This window comes from Orcinus orca, chromosome 20 (assembly GCF_937001465.1).
Source record: "Orcinus orca chromosome 20, mOrcOrc1.1, whole genome shotgun sequence".
Classification (NCBI taxonomy): domain Eukaryota; kingdom Metazoa; phylum Chordata; class Mammalia; order Artiodactyla; family Delphinidae; genus Orcinus; species Orcinus orca.
Window position 1 is genome coordinate 18290926 of NC_064578.1, and position 20583 is coordinate 18311508.

The 20583-nt window shown below is 47.1% G+C and overlaps 1 protein-coding gene across 4 annotated transcripts in view; it reads right to left on the reverse strand.

The window, feature by feature from the left end:
• SLC7A6 (solute carrier family 7 member 6) overlaps nucleotides 1–20583 on the reverse strand; it is a 34437-nt gene that overhangs the window by 8405 nt on the left and 5449 nt on the right. For all 4 annotated transcript variants that reach the window (XR_004485034.2, XM_033434235.2, XM_033434234.2 and 1 more), the window contains exons 2-7: nucleotides 16203–16256; nucleotides 15003–15561; nucleotides 3967–4092; nucleotides 1730–1874; nucleotides 945–1068; nucleotides 629–732 (exon numbers count right to left, since the gene is read on the reverse strand). Coding sequence is in view for 3 of the 4 variants with exons in the window: in XM_033434235.2 (XP_033290126.1) it covers nucleotides 629–732; nucleotides 945–1068; nucleotides 1730–1874; nucleotides 3967–4092; nucleotides 15003–15525 (1022 nt within the window). In the remaining variant the exon portion in view is untranslated. The remainder of the gene's footprint in view (nucleotides 1–628; nucleotides 733–944; nucleotides 1069–1729; nucleotides 1875–3966; nucleotides 4093–15002; nucleotides 15562–16202; nucleotides 16257–20583) is intronic.

Genomic DNA, 20583 nt, shown 5'->3' on the forward strand with positions numbered 1-20583 from the left:
AAGGAGAAGGGCCAAGTGATGAAGTGAAGTGCTGAAGAAGAGGGGACGTGCCAGAACCCTGAGACCAGGTAGCAGAATAGCCTGAAGAGGCAGAACTGGTCCTCTCTATGAAACAACTGGAAGGACAGTGCTCTTACAGGTAAGTCTCTGTGCACAGAAAAGAGCTGGAGCCTACCCGTCGGCCGCAGTGTTTTCTGTGATGTGAGGGGCAGAGTCATCCTGTACCAGTACCCAGTATACAGCAAGTGCTCAATAATCATTTATTACAAGAATGAATCCTGGGCCTGCAGCATAATCTGCAGGAGCCTAGAGTCTTGTCCCCAACAGGATCCCTCCTCCAAGCTACTGCCTTCTTCCCCTCTACCTCTTACCAATCTGTCCTCATCTCACATGGAAATGTAAGCAACCAGCACACAAGTGTTGTACAAAGGCAAGGACACGCATGCACACATGCATACACAACACAGAGTACTAACCACTATACGATCATGGCCACACATGCATACACACACATACACACCCTGCATGTCCGAGAGAGGGATAAGGGAAAGAAGGGCTCCGATGGATTCACCTAGAGCCTCAGAGAATTAAATACTGGTCTGTTATCGGTGAAGCAGAAACACAGTACCTTGATGAAGCAAAGATAGATGCGTTGAGGCCCCCAAAGCAGGACAGGGCAACAGCAATGGGAATGGTCCAGCTAAACAAGCCAAATGTCTGGTCAGCAAATGTCTGGGGACAGAGCACAGAAGGGGCACTCAGCACACGACAGGGTTTCCACAGCCTCCTGCATCTCTCAGGACAAATGCCATCACTGCTGAGCAGCCCGCCCTCTGGCACAGACCCACCACCTGGCCCTGCAGAGCTGGAGTGGCAGCAGAAACAAAGATCCAGCCATTCAGTACTATGAGATGACGAGCAAATGGGGATCCCAACAGACTCACCACAGCCACGGCATCACTGCCAAGGACATCTGAAATGCTCAGCACTGTGTAATAGGCCACGTTGGTCAGGATGTAGATGAGTGTCACAATCGGCATAGAAATCCCAATGGCCAGGGGCAAATTTCTGTCAGGACAACAGAAATAGGACTACCTGGAACCAACCTCTCCTTGGGGGTCAAAGTTACCCAGGAATTCCCTGGCCTCTGGATCTTTGAGGCTGACTCCTCTTCCCCATGTAGCCTAAGGGAAGTATGCGCCCCACGCCCCGGGCTCTTTCTCCTGAGAGAGAGAGAGAGAGAGAGAGAGAGAGAGAGAGAGAGAGAGAGACAGCCTTCCCTGTGAAGATGGCTCATGATCAATATTTGATCCTCACCCCAGTGGGACCACTGGGTCCCACTGAAGGAGGAGCACTGTCCTCTAGGGACTGGAGGCCAGGCTGGGAACCCGGCTGCCCAGAATAAGCTTCTGGCTCCCCAGGCTTCAGTGTCAGCACCAGAGTGCAAGGTCTTAACATCTCAGCCCCAGCTGGGTTAGCTGCTGCCCACTGAAGGACCTCTCCTCCAGGAAGGACCCTGGGGATCCTCCAGTGTGAATATGAGGCCAAGGAGCCAGGGGTTTCCCACCTTCACTCACTCCCATCCTCGCCCCTAATCCCTCACAGCTGGTGAAGGGGGAACAGGAAGAAGGGATGAGAGACAGAGGGAGGAGGGGAGGGAAGATGGCAAGCGTGCCCACTATCAGCAGGAGTTCCAGCCAAGTTGGGGAGAGTGAGATCCCACCTTTACCTTTCTGGGTTTTTGATTTCTTCTGTTACAAAATTAAGGGTGTCCCAACCTGAGTAAGAGAAGAGGGCAGAGTACAGGGCGAGAGAGAGGTCTCCCAAGTCCCAGGAGGAACCCTTAAAGGCATCCTGAAAGTGCTCAGAGTGTCCTGTGGGGGCAAAGGCGGAGGTGGGGGGGCAGCGGGGGGTACAGAGAGGAGAAAGAGGAAGAAGGAGAAGGACAGGAGAGATGGCAGGTGTAAGGAGAAGAGGAAGGAGGGGGAGGGGGAGGGGCAGCAAGAAAGAGGAAGGGGAGAGGCAAGAAAAGGAGAGAGGAGGAGGGTCAAGAAAAGAAGGGAAAAGCAAGAGGGCAGGGAGAAGAAAACAAAAAACAAAAACAATTTAATACCAAAAGAACCACCACCACCAGCTCCCCACACCCCACCCACTCCCTCTGAATAGTTCATTTTCCTTTAGTAGAACTAGACAATCTCAGAAAAACAAAGGCATTCCTGGCTGCCTTCTGACCTGATAACACCTTTTCCAAAGCCCTAGTGAATTTCCATTTCCTGCGGGAGACCACATGGTAGGCCACAGTTCTTATTTTTAGAAAGAACCCTGTTTCACATAAAGGAGTCATTTTTCATTAACAATTAGATCTTCCTGTGGAACTACCTCTCATGACCCAGACAGTTCCACAACTTGGTCAAATGGGTTTCTCAGTCTCATGGAGAGAACTCTACTCGCAGTGGCTATGGTTGTGTGCGGCAGGAAATCACAGGCTTCGAAGGAACTGGGATCTTATTTCTCACTGGGCCTGGGGTAGGCCTGGGCCACCTCCACCTTTGGAGAGGCTGCCTAGACATCTGTCATCCTCCTTGGAGGCCTCCAGAGACTGCAGACTTGCAAGCCAAGGGAACAGCACCCAGCTGTCCAGGAGACAGACCTTCTAGACACATTGGAGGTTTTTAATAAGACCCAGACTTCTAAGGAAGCCTGCTGTCACCCACTGCAGAAAGCCTAGACCCATCCCCCAATGTGGCAAAAAGGGCTGGGTGTGCAACAAAGAGGGGGTAAGTAGAGACTCCCGAACCCCAGGGGTGCCACTCATCACACACCGTAGCTGTTCCCTAGGGCACAGATCCTGGAGGGAGAATTACTCAACTACCCAATTAGACCCCAAGATGTTTCAGAGACTCTAGGAACATCCAGATGGCTGGCTGTACTAACTTGGCACACAGGCACACAGATACTGGACCAGCTGCCTAAGATTCACCCAGGGCGCTTCTTAAAAACACACTTTTTTCTTTTTTAGTTTTGTTTTGTTTTTTGGCCGCGCCACGCGGCTTGTGGGATATTAGTTCCCTGACCAGGGATTGAACCTGGGCCCTCAGCAGTGAAAGCCAGAATCCTAACCACTAGGCCACCAGGGAATTCCCCAAAACACATTTTTTTGAACTCCAAGCCAACCAGAGTTTGATCCAATAGGTCTGAGGTTGGAGTCTCAGCTCCTCAGGGGATTGTAAACACAGCCAAGTTTAGAGACAGATGACCCAGAGAACTGTGTTGTCTAATGATTGAGACACCCTTGGCCAAGGGCACCTCAGGACTTCTCTAAGGGGTCAGGGAATATTGGGAGGCCTGTTACCCTCCCTGTCAGCCTACTCTGATCTGGGAATGAAAAGCTCTCTAAGGCCAACAGGCAGGAAAGTCAGTGCCAACTTCACAATATTTTAATATTTTGCTGAGAGCTGACTTTGGGAGGAAATGCTAAATAAGAGCAAGTCCAGATGAAAAGTAAAGGCTGCAAAATAACCACTCATTTCCAGACCCCATCTCCCTGCCACTCACACACTTCCTACCCCTCTCAAGGAGGGCCAAGCCCTCCTCCCCACTGACTGGCGGTCACAGACCAAAAGCAGGAGCCAGAGCAGGGCTCACTCTATCTCCACTGATTACTTTTATGACCCAATTACAACCCAAGTTTCAAAAGCTCCTAGGCCTTCGGCTGGCTTCTTGCAATGCTCCCCACCACCACAGAGGGAAAGCAGCCCCGAGGGAGGGGCTAACTCATGTCCACTAGACCAAACCAGCCTGGCCCAAGAAGCCCAAGAACAGATTTCCTGTTCTCACTGACACAGTCTAGCACATATACAGAAAGAGCTGAGCAGTAAAGCTAACGGAGTCCCCACATCCTCCTCAGGGAATCCAGGGGAACTCCCGGAGTCACCCACCCTCCTTCTGACCTGGGGCCCTTCTTACCCTGGCACAGTTTAACAAGGCCCATGACAATGATGGCAATGAGTGCCAGGACCTTGGCGTAAGTGAATGTGTCCTGCACACGTGTGCCCCACTTGACGTAGGCACAGTTCACAAACGTCAGCAGACCTAGGAAGAAAACCATAAAGTCAGTGGCAGGCTTGAGCTGAGGGCACCGACGCCCAACCTCTCTTTACAAAGCGCATCATTTCTATCCTGTCTGCCTAAGGCAAAGGGGCCGATGGACCGGTCAGAACCAGAACAGGCAAATGGGGGACATCCCCCATCTGCCCCAGCTGAGAGGAAAACATTCCATCAATGTTGACAAGTAATGATACAAAGGCATGCACTACCACATATTCATGCATTCTGACAGCCCGAACCATTTTTGGAAATTCCCCCCAGGCCCAGGAATGGTGAACTTCACCCATTCTTCCCCACTCAGATTCCCAAAGTTTCAAACCACCTGGGGCACAAGACCTCTCCATGGCCACATTAGAGAATGGGGACAAGAGAGGCCCAACAACAAATAAGGTCAATTTAAATGCAGGTGGCAGGTCACCTAGCAGTTAGGGAGACAATGTTTTGCATGTAATTATTTTTTTAAAAGGCTGTCATGTGCCTGACAATTTCACATACATCCTCTCAATTAATTCTCACAACCACGAAACAGACATTCCTATTCTCATTTTACAGATGAGGAAACTGAGGTTGACAGAGGCTAACTACCATTCCCAAGCTTACATAGACCCCCCCTGATCTCCCCCACCCCCATTCCTATCCAAACCTCCCAGTTCTCGGATAGGCCCATGGAAAAGTGGGCTTGCGTCAGCACTGCTGGCTTTCCGTTCCAGCTCCTCACGTACCTCAGTGATACCTGGGTCCTGTGTTAGAGGTCCCACCACCTTACCCCGGCTAAATAGGGACTGCTCTGATCCATGGAGAATATCAGTATCCAAGGGGCTCCACAGTGACACCTCTAGCCTCCAAAAATAGAACTTTTACGAGAACCTCAAATGTTATTACAAAATTTGGGGGCTCATCCTCCAGTCCACGTCTACCTACTTCTACCCATGTTGCACTCTCTCCTTCAGCCAGACTCTCTCCTTACTGATGCCGGATATACACATGAGAGAAATGTCCTCCCCTCCTCCTCCTGCCATAGGCAATAGCAACTCCCACTTTCAAGGTCTATCTCAGTCCCCACTTCCTCTGTAAAACCTTGCTAAAATATATCAGCCAGCTCCTCCCTGAGCTCTCTCTCCCTGAACCCTACAACATTCTCACTTAACACACAGCTTAGTACCTTGTGCTGTGGTCATATGGACATATGTCTCAAGAAGGTTCCTCTCTCTCCCTCAGGCATCTGGGTGGTACTTCCCCAAGGAGATCACAAATTCTTAGGGGGATACAAAAGCATACTGTTTTCTTAAGCTTACTGCCAAGCAAAGATGGGAACTGATCAACCGTGGTTGGAATCAAGATGGTGATGACTTTCGCTTAACTGCCAATCCCCTGGAGCAAGGCAGTTTTCAGAAAGTTGGACATTCCTCCACTCAAGTGGAGAGGAGAGCCTAGGGCCAGCCTGTGGATATAAACATGAGTGGCTGAACAGCCTCCATGGCACTTTAAGAGCTTTCATTCAGTACTTTGGCAAATGACACGGGTGCTTACTAGTCAGTCATATAGGGTGCATGGGGGCGGGGGGTGGGGGAGAAACGAGGCGGTGGGGAGTAAATAATGGCCAAGGGGGAAGGGATAAGACCAAAGGAATGCACACTGCTGGCAGGTCTTCCCGGGGACCTGCCCTGCTAATCAGAGTTCGCTGTGTGAAGCTAAGCCTAGATCAGCTAACATGAGGATTACCTAATAAATAGCCACCAGTAATCCACAGGCCTCTGTGCAATACAGTAAGCATATTTTGAAGTACCTGCCAGGCCCCTTCTTGGGAACTGCTCCCCCTTCCCTATCACGGCTGATAGAGTCCAACAACGGACCCAAGCTAGGCCTATTTGATTCTCTCTCCCAAGAATATGGAGTCAGGATACCAAGAAACTGAACCTATCTAACAGCAGCGAAGTCAGGGGCCACAGCAAGTCAAAATCACCTACGAGCCCCTGTAATAGAGGAAGAAAAGCCACAAGAAAGCAGAGGAAGGAAGCAGGACTACAAAAACGAGCAGAAGTGAGAGCAGCTTGTAAGAAGCTGTGCAGCTTGTGAGAAAAAGATTGATGAAGGAGAAAAACAAATACTGTATGCTAACACATATATATGGAACCTAAAAAAAAAAAGGTTCTGAAGAACCTAGGGGCAGGACAGGAATAAAGACAAAGATGTAGAGAATGGACTTGAGGACCCGGGGAGGGAGAAGGGTAAGCTGGGACGAAGTGAGAGAGTGGCATGGGCATATATACACTACCAAATGTAAAACAGATAGCTAGTGGGAAGCAGCCGCATAGCACAGGGAGATCAGCTCGGTGCTTTGTGACCACCTAGAGGGGTGGGATAGGAAGGGTGGGAGGGAGACGCAAGAGGGAGGGGATATGGGGTATATGTATATGTATAGCTGATTCACTTTGTTATACAGCAGAAACTAACACACGATTGTACAGCAATTATACTCCAATAAAGATGTTAAAAAAAAAAAAAGGTTGACGAGGAAAAACACAGAAACATACAGATGACAGAGGCAGAGGCAAGACAGACAAGAGACAAAGACAAGGAGGCAGAGACAAAGAGATGGAGACAAAAGGAATAGAACAGAAAGATGGACATACACACGGAGAAAGAGGCTGTCTCACAATGTCCTAGCTGTGCTTGCTGTGCTTCTGGTTTGTAGCACTGAAATGTGGCTGCAAAATGGGGAGAGAAGCTGACACACTCCTCAGCCCACTGACAGGCACTCCCTCCTCTGGGTTCTGCTCCTTTTCCTCCCCTCCATCCGGGTACAAACTGCCCCCATGGCTTGGGCCTCTCTGCACACAGTGGGAATTCAATGAGTGAAGGCAGCACCTCAATGGAAGCCCCTGCAGAGCCCCTTCTCAAAGACCGGATGGAAGGATACACAAAAGCCTGGTCACAGCAGCTGCCTCAGGGAGGAAGACTAAAGCTCTGAGAGGGAGGAGACTTTTCCACTATATACCATTTTATATAGTTTGACTGACTTACCATGCACATACACTTCTTTCTCAGTAAAAGTACTTAATTTAAAACACTCTGTAGGACTTCCCTGGTGGTGCAGTGGTTAAGAATCTGCCTGCCGATGCAGGGGACACGGGTTCAAGCCCTGGTCCGGGAAGATCCCACATGCCGCCGAGCAACTAAGCCCGTGCACCACAACTACTGAGCCTGCGCTCTAGAGCCCACGAGCCACAACTACTGAAGTCCACGCACCTAAGGCCCGTGCTCTGCAGCAAGAGAAGCCACTGCAATGAGAAGCCCGTGCACCACAACGAAGAGTAGCCCCCGCTGGCCTCAACTAGAGAAAAGCCCACGCGCAGCAACAAAGACCCAATGCAGCCAAAAATGAATAAATAAATAAAATAAATTTATAAAACAACAACAACAACACTATGTAGCCAGGGAGCAGGACCAGGAGTAGAGTAGGTGAGTAAGGAGCCCAGGGCACAAAATTTAAGTAGGCACTCACTGTCGGGGGACAACCTGGCAAACCTGAGAGTGAGTGCATCCTTAAATGCTGGCCCCAGGAGCCCTGCTTGCTTCACTGGACTCTCAGCCCTGCCAGAGAACAGAGAGCTCCGAGAACAGTCTACCAAGCAGAAGCCAACTCCCTCGAATGTTTTCCTGATTCTAATTAAGAAACAAAATTTCACCATCTGATCCCCCACCTCCCCACCCCACCCCCCACCCGCCTCCCAGAACTCCCATTCCCATCTAGCAGCAAGGACTACACCAGAGCTCAAATACAAGACAGCCAGGCTGAGCCTGGAGGCCAGGCACTCAGACTCAACTACCACAATTAAAACATGCACGCCCTCCCTCTTCCTCCAATCTCATTTCCTTGCTGCATGCCTGCACCAATGAGTGTGGGACCCATGTCAGGGTCTTCCAGGCTCTCTAGGGACTTGTTGCTGAGAAATACTCAAACAGCAGATCCAGATCCAATCCCTAAGCAGAAATAAATCCCCAAAGTCTCTCTGTGGCAAAGATGGCTACATATCTTCTAATATCTGTTCTTCCATCTTTCCTTAGTAATAGAAATTTTAGCTGGAGTCTGGCTGCCCAAAATAATGATGACATTTCCCAGCCTCTTTTGCAGGCCGGTATGGCCAAGTAACTAAGTTCTTAACCCAGGGATATAAGCAAAGTGTTGCATAAGTAAAACCTTATAGGAGTATCTTTGAAGGGTGAGAGGTGTCTTTCTTTGTCCTTCCTGTCAGCTACAAGGCAGACATGACTGGAGCTTGAGTAGCCATCCTGGACCACCAGCCAGAAGTCACATGCTGAGGATGGCAGAGCAGTAAAACAGAAGGAAGGAACCTGAAGAATTATGAAGTCATCCTACTAGCCCCACGCTGCCTACTTCTAACATGTGAGAAATAAATTTCAACATGCTTGAGCTATGCTCCTTTTGGTTTTCAGTTGTTTGAAACCCAGACTAATCCTGAGTAATACATGTGCCCACAGACAAAACTGCAACTCTCATACTCTCCTTCTGATGAGGAGATGGCCTGGCATCTGAAGCCGTAGTTCCAGTTATGCTGACTGTCGCAGCTCCCTTCTCCTACAAGCACTGGGAGGAAAAGGAACCTTCCAATTCCTCCCACAAACAGGCCTTCAAGGACAGAGGAGTGCAATCCTTAACGACGACGACAAAGTGGGAAAAGAAAAAGAAGGGGAAAAAAACATCTACAATTCTCTTAGGAGAGAAATGTTCTACAACAGTCTAGGAGAGGTAAACCCTTCCAAGTGGAGATCCTGGAATCAGAAGCTACCTCTTGGCATGTGTATGAATACATAATGTACATGTCTTTTTTAAAAGCCTCCTTGTTTTCAATTACACAAGTATACATATTTAATCTTATTATCAAAACATTCAACCTATACATAGGGTTAGAATCCAGGGTTTTTGAGCAACTGTGGTCAAGGCCAGTCCTCCTCAGGCCTGCCATTGTCAGAACATAAAAGCTGTCTATCCATAGCAACAACTGACCAAAATAGAGGAGAGTATCCTTCCTACTCAGAACCCTGCCCAGGCATGAGTCCAAGACAGCAAGAGGCAATAGGAAGCCATTCATACATCACACAGTGTTTCCTCACTGCAGTCTCACCCTTGACAGTCTCCCTTTCCTTCTTCCTTCCCCTCCTCTTCCCTTCCCTGTCAGCCTTACCAAACAAACCCTCAGGGACAATGGAGTCTCAGCTGTGAGCACACCTCTGCTGATGCCACTGTGTCAGTGCTGAACTGACTTCCATGTCAGTTCATGGCAAATACTCTCCAATGATGTATTTGAGGTTACATAACAGACAGAATCCCACAAGGATAAATGCACCAAGACCTAAGCCAGAAACACACACTTCTGCAGACAAATCAAGTACTCCTACAATGCTGGGCACCTGGGCTACTGAGAATACTGCTGGTCACCTGGTCAGAGAAAGGACCTATGGACCTCAAGAAGTGCCATTTTCCCCTACAGTCCCATAAGTGAATAAGAGCCCCTAAGCATACGGAGTTCAGCGGGCAGCCTGAGGCCCCACCCACCACAGAAGAGTCCAAGATCCCAGAATACATAACAGCAGAATGACAGTTTCTCAATCTCAGCACAATTGACATTTTGGGCCAGATAAGTCTGTCATGCGGGGCTGTCTTGTGCATTATAGGATGTTCAGCAGCACTCCTGACCTGTACCCACTGGATGCCAGCAACACCCCTTCCCAGCAGTTGCAACAACCAAAAATGTCTCCAAACCTTGCCAAATGTCTCCTGGGGGGGTAACTCATCTCCAGTTGAGAACCACTGTTCTGACATAATGAGTACCTAAGACAATCTGAAATCCAAAAAAATAAAAGCTGCTTGGATGTATCTCCCTGCCATGTATAACCTGGGACTGGAGTGGAGGGCTGCTGGAAGCCAGGATCTGAAATAGCAATGCCTTCAGGGCCCGAGAAGGTAATATAAATGAGCAAAGGCAAGAATGTCTGGACATAAAACAAGAGGGAGTGGCGACTGCAGTCAATGGGAGAATATATGCTCCATTTAAAGGAGTAACCACTACTCAAATGCAGCTGATTGTGTGAGGCTGGAATATGGGTCCAAGTTTGCCAGAACTTTTGATTTTTCAAGAGAAAGGGCAAGTCCTGATTTTTAAATGTTGGCAAGTAATTCAAAATTATTTAGAACACTGTGCAGGCCCAATATATCTGTGGGCCAAGGGTGGCCCGTGGGCCAACAGCTTGCAGCTCTGCCCTCGAGTTAGTTATATGGAGACTGCCTAGGCCCTTTCTTCTAGGATGGAACTTTAATTGTCTAGCTTAGCATGGATATAACTTCTTTAAGCAGTCTCCCAACTAACCTGGACCCCTCTCATGTCTCAGTTTCAAGACTAACGTAATTCTCCTACCCAAGCCTCACCCAGCATTCAAGCGCAGATCTTTGTTTTTTCCCCTAATTATGACATCGTTGGTTTCTTCCAATTTAGGTCTCTTGAGACCAGGCTGCTCTCAGTGCCACCTCTGTCCAAGGAGGCTCCCTCCAGGACACCCCAGCTTAGCTGGATGATACATCAGCCTGATTCTACACCCTAATTTCCAAGAAGAGGAGTAAACTGAGCCCTAAACCCTAATCTGTTAGGATGGGACAAGGTTTTAATGACTTGGCACCACCTCTGACAAGTTTCCCGCCCTCAGGCCCGCTTTATGGAAATACCTTGGTTTCTGGAATAGGGGGTTTTGGTAATGCAAATACTGAGTAATCTGTGTAAAAGTACATTTGAATGAAAGAAGTTATATGATACCATAACTTTGCATTTCTAAGAGGTGAGGTCTCTCCTCCAATCAAAAGATCAGTTCCTAGTGTGGGGATGGGCTTCCTAAGAAAAAACAATGGGAAAAATCATAAAAGAAAAAAGATTTAACAAACAAAAATCTTCTTTATGTGAAAAATTATGTACAGAGGTGCCCTTTGATTTGGTTACTCTTGGAATTCATCCTAAGGCCATCAAGGGACCAATGCACAGGCACTCACAGGTGCTCAGAAAAGAGTACAAATTCACGAAATCTTCTAGAAAGCAACTGGGTAAAACACGAAGAAACTTAAAACAGTTTAATTCTTTAGACACAGGGATTTCTCTTTTATAATTTTATCCTAATAAAATATGAAGAAACTCTGGAAATGATTTCTACACATCAGCATTATTTTTAATAATGATATTATAGGGCATTTACTGTATGCCAGGCAGAGAGAAGTATTGTACTTTATTTGTATTGATTCACTTATTCCTCACAACAATCTTTTCAGATGGGTACTATCAATGAAATGAAAAAAAAATGTTGCCTGCCATATCAGTAAACAAAGAATGTTGCAGCCATCAAGCCATCACAAAACAGCTGCTCCACGGAGAGCCCTAAGGGAACTCAGGATAGAAACAGATGCCTGCCACCTAGCAGTCAGCCACCCACTAACTGCAGCCACCCCCGACAGTGCACCCTGAAGAGACTTAGGTTGAGAAACCACAGGACACTGCCCCCAGATAGCTGAGCTACATATCAAAGGAATGATTTCAACGAGCCCTGACTTTTGCATTTTTCCATACATAGAAAAGAGCTAAATTCCTTAATGAGATATCTGGTTTTCTTTAATTAACAGTAATCTTTTGGGACTTCCCTGGCGGTCCAGTGGGTAAGACTCCAAGTTTCCACTGCAGGGGGCATGGGTTCGATCCCATTTTTTTGGCAGCGAAAAAACAAAAACAAACAAAAAACAGTAATCTTTTAATGTTCCAACTACCTGGTCTTTGTTGCAAAAACTCCTATATATCCCGGCCCCTCCCTTACCTCTTTGCAGCAGTGTCTCAGAGCTATCTGAGATGCTGTGCCCCAGGCTTAAGTCCTCAGTTTTGTCTGCTGAATAAAAATAATTCTCAACTTTTAGGTTGTGCATGTTTTTTTCAGTTCACAGTACAATCACTATTCCCATTTTACAAAATGAGAAAATTAAGGTACCAGTTAACTATCTCCTCCAAGGTCAATAGCTACTCAATGGTAAAGCTGGAATCAAACCCAGTCTGGCATGGGAGCCTATGATCTTCCCCCTCCCCCCACCCACTGGCCATGCCGAGAGGCATACGGGATCCTAGTTCCCCAACCAGGGATTGAACCCACATCCCCTGCAGTGGAAGCTCAGAGTCTTAACCACTGGACCGCCAGGGAAGTCCTCTTTTTTGGAATCCTAACCACTAGGCCACCAGGGAACTCCCAAGGGAGGCTATGATCTTAACCACTATATTACACTGCCTGGAAACTACTTGTGTGTCCCAAACCATGTTTTCTAAGAATATTTGGTGAAAGGGATTAAATATTAAATTTTTTTAAATGCAGTATACAAACCACAAAGAGTATTATATCAAGGGTACTTTTTTAAAATGATGGATAAGCAGAAAAAAAAATAGCAGAAGGTATTTCACACAAATAGTAACAATAGTTCTCTGGGAGGTAAAATCATGGGTGATTTTAACTTTCTTTTTTTGCATTTTTCTAATTCTCTGTAGGGTCTATGCATCACCTTTTAATAAAAAAGAAGATATATATATATATATATATAACTTTAAAAAATGTTTCTTTTGGGACTTCCCTGGTGGAGCAGTGGCTAAGAATGCCACAATGCCGTGCCACAATGAAGACCCAACACAGCCAAAAATAAATAAATAAAATAAATAAATTTATTTTTAAAAAATGTTTCTTTTGAAGAACATTTCACAAAAAGGGGGGAAATCCATGATATACTAAGTTTAAAAAGCAGAATATCAAGTTATATGCAAAGTATGATTCCAATTCTATAACAGAAAGAAATGAAGACGTAACTGAACTATGAAAAGTACCCATACGTCAGGCTTCCTGGTGGCGCAAGGGTTAAGAACACGCCTGCCAATGCAGGGTACACAGGTTCGAGCCCTGGTCCGGGAAGATCCCACACGCCACGAGCAACTAAGCCCGTGCTACTAAGCCTGTGCTCTATAGCCTGCGAGCCACAACTACCGAAGCCCGTGTGCCTACAACCCGGGCTCGCAACAAAGAGAAGCCACTGCAATAAGAAGACTGCGCACCACAACGAGGAGTAGCCCCCCACCCCCACCCCGTCTCCGCAACTAGAGAAAAGCCCACGCATAACAACAAAGACCCAACGCAGCCAAAAACAAATAAATAAATAAATTTATTTTTTTTTAAAAGTACTCCTGAGTTTCACTGGTGGCGCAGTGGTTAAGAATCCACCTGCCAATGCAGGGGACACGGGTTCGAGCCCTGGCCCTGGCAGATCCCACATGCCGCGGAGCAACTAAGCCTGTGCACCACAACTAGCAAAGCCCGCGCGCCGTGCTCCGCAATAAGAGAAGTCACTGCAATGAGAAGCCCGCGCACCGCAACGAACACCCAACGCAGCCAAAAATAAAAATAAAATAAATTTATTAAAAAAAAAAAAGTACTCCTGTCTGGGGACTTCCCTGACAGTCCAGCGGTTAAGACTCTGCGCTCCCAATGCAGGGGGCGCGGGTTCAGTCGCTGCATGACGCGGCCAAAATAAATAAATAAATAAATAAATGTTAAAAAAAATAAAAGTACTCATGTCTTGGCGGTAGATTATAGGTGATTTGAGGCTAATTTAAATTCCTCCTGAACAAACATGTTTTATAATCAGAAAATTATTCCCTTTTTTGGAGAGCTTAGGCTAGAGTCCCCCTCGTGAAACCCTATCACATATACCGCTGAGTTCCCACTTTCTCTCCTCCCAGGGGTATCTGTGGAAGAGTTCCCTTTTAACATCTGTCTTTAATAAATTCCTTAAAGTCAGGAGTCACAGCATACTGTACAATCCTTTACGGCTAAGTCCAAGGTACTGTCAGTCTATTTTTAACACTGTGGATAAACTACACATACTGCCAACGCTTTGCAAGCAAAGATATGGAAAGAACAGAGTATAATTAAGTGCCTCTGGCAGCACAGTGCTAAGGAACACAGGGAATTCTGCGCCACTTCTCAGCTAAAACACTAGCTTTACTAGACTAAGTTCACAATAATCTTCTCTCCCTTCCAGTGTTTTCACACAGAATTCCTCCTTACAACCTCATAAGAAAAAAAGGAAAATAAAGAGAGATCCACTGGGATCTCAGGTTCTGCCCTCAGAAACCAAATACAGGGTAGAAGCCACCTTCCTCGCTGGCCGCAGGCAGAGCCTGTTTACAAAGTCAGCATAAAGAAATCTGAAACACCAGTGGGAAACAGCCATTTTGGTGTGGTGCCTGCTGCTTAGATCGGCTTGTGAAGAGTGGCAGTGGCAGGAAGGAGTGGTCCTACTGTGAGCCTGTAGGACATAAAGCCTTGGGACCCCCACAGTCTAGAGAAGCCCATTTCCTCACTGATGGCTTTAAACTGGTCTAAGATTAAAAGCTGGGAAGCAAAATAACTTTTTTTTTTTTTGGAGCAGCAGAATAAACGCCTCAGCACTGAGGGTTTTTCCTGGGTTAAGTTACAACTAGTGATGTTGACACCAATCAAAATAAGACAAATATAAGACATGCACCAACCTGTCACATAGACTGGGGAACAGAACTCAGGGACACCGAAGAAGGAAAGTGAGGCACCAGAAGCCACAAACAGATTCAGACTCTCCCCATCCCCATCCTTTACCCTTACTTATCTCAGGAACAAATGACTTTGGTGAAATTGCTTCTTCAAAAAGGTAAGATGCCTCTCTTCCCCACAGAAAAAGAAAAGCAAATTATGCTCTTCAAATATAAATTACCATTAGCATTATAAAAATAACCCACAGCCCCACGCATACTCCCCCGCTAAGCCCTCAGACTTACACATGCAGGCTGCAGCGAGGAGACGGCAGGCCAGGTACGGGGGCTCGCAGGTGGGAAAGGAGGGCTGGATGATGTAGTTGGCAAAGGTGATAGCGATAATGGCCTGACTGGTGGGCTCAACAATTAGCAGGGAGGCCCAGAGGCGGATAAAGGCAATGAAGCCCCCAAAGGCCTCTAGAATATAAGCGTAGCTGGCCCCCGACTTGGTGATGGTGGTCCCCAGTTCTGCATAGCAAAGGGCACCCACAACGGAGAAAAGCCCACCAATGGCCCATATGATCAGCGACAACCCATAGGAGGCAGTGTAGACCAGCACGCCCTTGGGTGAGACAAAGATTCCTGAGCCGATCATGTTGCCCACCACCAGGCTGACCCCATTCAGCAGAGAGATCTCCTTCTTTAGCTGCATAGTTTCTGTGGACCGCTGAGGCAGCATGCTGACATCTTCTTCCTCCCTGGGCCGGCTGGCCTCAGGAATGAGATGGTATGTGGGTGTAGGGCTCTCCAGCTCCCTGGCTTCCATGGCAAATAGTTCCTTCACAACTGTGTTTACTATGGCCTGGCAAAGAATATAAGTATGTCAGTCTAGGGTAGTGGCTGATAAGGCTCTAGTTCAGACCTGCAAGGCAGGCAGATTTCCCTGCCTACCTCTTGTGTAGGGACAGCATGACTCATACACAGACCTAAATACAATGAGCCTGTCTGAGTTCCCACCACAGGATACAGAGAAATGGAGGCAGGCTGACCTCCACTGCTCCCAGGAAAGACACCAACAGGGCTCAGACACGACATGAGGGTGACTTCTAACAAGAGTCTTGATGCCCAGGGTAGGCTGGCATTAGGTTTATCCATAGCATGGATTCTCCCTGAGGTGTAGGTTTTGCTCTGTTCTTACCAACTTAAAACCTACAAACTTGCCAGAGTCCCAGCACTAGGTTCACAGCACTAGCCAGCCTGATAGGCCTCTCAGTTTCCATACTCACTCACCTCCACCCAAACATAAACAGGGACTTCTGCAGTGTCCAGCCACATGTGGAGAGGTCTGTAGCTACTCTCAGGCCAGCAAAGAACATGAACAGGTGGTGGGAAGGGCTAGGAAGATGCTAAGACAAGGGCATATCGCTATTGCAGAGACTAGACCAAGGAGAGAACATCCATGAAAATACACACCCTTGTGTTGCTTTGTCCATTAACACCCACCTCACTTCCCACGTTGCTGCTTCCTCATTCAACACCTTTATTCTTCTAAAGTGCCTAAAAGAGAGGGATAACATAATAAGACCAGATGAAGAAAGAACATTCAGAGGGCACCCTAATGTGGGACTCATCTGCTATTGGCTTATTTGCTTTCCTCCTCAGCCTGCCTCTCACTACCACCTGGGGCTGCAAAGAGATTCCCCCAAAACAGGACCCAGTAATCTTGACACCAAAACAAAGCTATAAGTCTCCTCTTATCCACAGATCTGGCATTGGAAGGCATCCTGTAGGGAGATGGTGTGCACACGTACATACATGCACACTGCTTCTTTTGGATCAGCATTGGGCCAATCCAGAAACCTCAAGGAAGCTGGATCCCACACCAACCTATCTATGAAGGACCCAGAATCTGTCGGAGGAAGACAAGCACCTTCCTGACCCTGCACTCAGCAGGACCTTCTCTCTTCCTCAATTTCTGTGCCCTAGGAATTGGGAATTCAGATCCCCAACTCCTACTGCATCTTCTGGAGAAAGGAATCTGGTAAGCCACTTGATTCCCTCCCAGGAGTCAGTCCTTTAAGGTCACAGAGATAACTTCCAGGAATAAGAATGGGATCAGTACGTCATCTTCCCAGAACCTTCTCACCTAGTCAACAACAACGGATGTGCTGTAATCTTGCCTCATGGAGCTCAGAGCAAGTGAACCACAGCCACTCAAGACTGAGTAGTTCTCAGGGAAAACTCCAATCTCCACAGGCCCCACTCAAAACTCCTGCCTTACCTGTCCCAGTACCCCTCCAGAGTCTAGACCTGAGCCCAAGTGAAAAAGCTCCTCTGGGGCCATTAATAAGCCTTCCCCCACTCCCAGCGGAGTTGAGCCAGCCTCCTTCTGCTTATTATGAGGCCTGGCTTTAAGGCAGCACCACTTTTCCTTTCCTCCTGGCACCAAGCCATGAAGGTGACTCTATGCAGGCACGTGGGAAAATATCTGTTTTCATGTGTCTGTCAGGTGAGCTCAGATATGCATGAAAACAAAACTAGGAAACACCTGAAGAGCCTGTCTCACATAGAGTCAGGTGCAGGGACTTCCCTAGTGGCGCACTGGTTAAGAATCCACCTGCCAATGCAGGGGACACGGATTCGAGCCCTGGTCCTGGAAGATCCCACATGCCGCGGAGCAACTAAGCCCGTGCACCACAACTACTGAGCCTGCGCTCTAGAGCCCACAAGTCACAACTACTGAGCCCATGTACCACAACTACTGAAGCCCGCGCACCTAGAGCCCGTGCCCCGCAACAAGAGAAGCCACCGCAATGAGAAGCCCACGCAACGCAACAAAGAGTAGCCCCTGCTCGCTGCAACTAGAGAAAGCCCGCGCTCAGCAACAAAGACCCAACGCAGCCAAAAATAAATTAAAAAAAAAAAAAAGAGTCAGGTGCAGGCTCTTCATCAGTGAGTGCTTCCATGTGTATGCTCTATGCACGTTAATAAACTTGATTGTTTTTCTCTTGTTAATCTGTCTTTTGCCAGTTTAATTTACAACTCCCCAGCCAAGGAACCTAAAATGGGTAGAGGGAAAGTGTTCCCCCCACCACCACCACACCTTACGTTCCTTTAAAAAACAAAAAAGTCAGTGCACAGAGACTTGGGTTGCCCACTCAACCCAACATGGAGGCAAGCAGAGAAACCTGGCCCCAGTGGTCACTCCAGCCTCCCCCTATTCATCAGACCCCAGCTGGTGGGGAGGGGGAGGAGGTTACCAGGTATTCTATTTGGACTTCTGATACCAGACTGTGAGTTTTCTATCAAACAATTCTGCAACACCCAGCAGATCTGGTGTCTGCTACAATTTAATCAATTCTAACACCACCTACCTGGAAATAGCAACAGATTCCTCAGGTTAAGGGCTCAATCTTACAAAACAGCCCTCCCCACCCAACTTAAGATGCCAAATCGCAAGTCCAGGTTTTTCCTGTGCTTCTGACCAACTGGCTATGAATCGGAGGTTCCCACTATCCCCTCCTCGGGTTCAATTAATTTGCTAGAGCTGCCCACAGAACTCAGGAAAACAGTTTACTTACTAGATTACCAGTTCATTATAAAGGATATAACTCAGGAACAGCCAGAAGGAAGAGATGCAAGGTATGGAGAAGAGGCATGGGAAGCTCTCCAAAACCTGTCCTTTTGGGTTCTTTATGGAGGCTTCATTACAAAGGCATAACTGATCAAATCACTGACCACTGGTGATTGATTCAATCTCCGGACCCTCTCCCCTCCCAGGAGGTCGGACCTGGACTAAAACTTCCAAACCCTCTAATCACAGGGTTGGTTCCCGCGACAAGCAACCCCCATCCTTAGAGGATCTAGATGCTTTCAAAAAAATCACCTCATTAACAAACTCAGGTGTGTTGAAGGGGGCTGGTTATATGAATAACAAAAGACATCCGTTTAACCTTTACTGATCTGGAGCTATTTCAGGAACTGGGAACAAAACAAATGTTATAACAAAAGATGCCTCTATGGCTCTTATTAGGAAATTACAAGAGCTGTGGGACAGGAACAGTGGACAAAGACCAAATAAATAATCACAATATCACAGGGAGGGAAAAAGGTAAACTCACTTCACTGGAAAATTTAAAAATAGGATGAAATGTAACTGCCTTGACTTCTAACTTTCACTTAAGATGTAGAAATCTGGGAAAAGCATCACTCCGACTCCAATGACAAGAAAAAGGCAGATAATCTACAGAATTGTAACTTTTCTTGAAATCATTAGAGAGCTGAGGTTACAGGCCAACCAACCAGACTGAGATTTAGGGAAAAACAGATACCTCCCAGAGAGATGCAAGTTCTGGCTTACCTGTGGCGGAGGGAGAACAATGGAACCACCATACAGGCAGGAAAGAAGAATTCAATTCCGGAACAATTTTTAATGAATTACTAAAGGTCAAGTTTGGGTTAGCAAGAGCCGTAGACACTTAGAGGGTTTTCTCCAGTGAGACCTCAGTGGGTGCTCACAAGAATTACTAGGCCAGAGAAAGCCTCTCAGAAGTGCTGGCCTGGAGAAGGAAAGCAGTCACTGCTCTGGGAAAAATATGAAGGTCCACCTGCTCCCTTCTCTAAAAATCTTAAACACCTGGGGAATGGGGAAACTGTCATTCCCAAGGCAGCTGGGACAGGGTGAAAGAAAAAATAAAACAATCCTCTCTGCCTGAGGGAGGAGCAGGAAATTCTGGTCCAGACAATTAGACATGGCAGGCTCACCCAGAAAGATCCAACCCCCCCGACCCAGGGAAATAGGGCCTGCCTAAGGCTGAGGCTGAACCAAGACAACAGAGAACCGCTCTACTCCCCACCACCAGGTTAGCAAGCACCCAGCAACAAGGCTGTGGTACACTGTGTGCTGAGGCACAGGTGTACAAAGAAGACCTAATGCTGAGGGTGGAGCATAAACACAGAAAAATGCACCCTCAGGGCAAGGAAACACCAGAGGAATTTGGAGCCACTGGTGCACCTAAGGTAATCATAGCAACAACAAAACTCAAACCCAACTCACCTCCTAACTGACTCAAACTCCCACATTAACAGGCTAGCAAAAGAAGACGTTGTACCCATTTCCCAGAATAAAGACTATGTACCTCAATCTCTACTTTTCCACATATTACATCTGACAATCAATAACAAATCACAAGCAACATAAAAAAAGCAATAAAAACAACCCACTATCAAGAGGCAAATTAATCAATAGGACAAGACTTAGAGATGATCCAGATATTGGAACTATCAGACAGGGAATTTAAACTAACTGTGACTGGGACTTCCCTGGTGGTGCAATGGTTAAGAATCCGCCTGCCAATGCAGGGGACAAGGGTTCGAGCCCTGGTTGTAAAAGATCCCACATGCTGCGGAGCAACTAAGCCTGTGCGCCACAACTACTGAACCTACGCTCTATAGCCCACGAGCTGCAACTACTGAGCCCATGTGCCACAACTACTGAAGCCTGTGTGCATAGAGCCTGTGCTCCGCAACAAGAGAAGCCACTGCAATGAGAAGTCCACGCACCACAGTGAAGAGTAGCCCCCGCTCGCCACAGCTAGAGAAAGCCCGCACGCAGCGACAAAGACCCAACGCAGCCAAATATAAATAAATTTATTAAAAAAAGAATATACATATATACATTTATATGTGAATCACTTTGCTGTACAGCAGAAATTAATACAACATTGTAAATCAGCTGTACTTCAATAAAATAAATTTAAAAATAAATAAATAAAATAACTATGATTGATACATTAAAGGCTCTAATGGAAAATTTGGTCAGCATGCAGGAACATATGTGGAATTTCAGCAGAGAAATGAAAACCATACAAGTCAAAATGTGAAA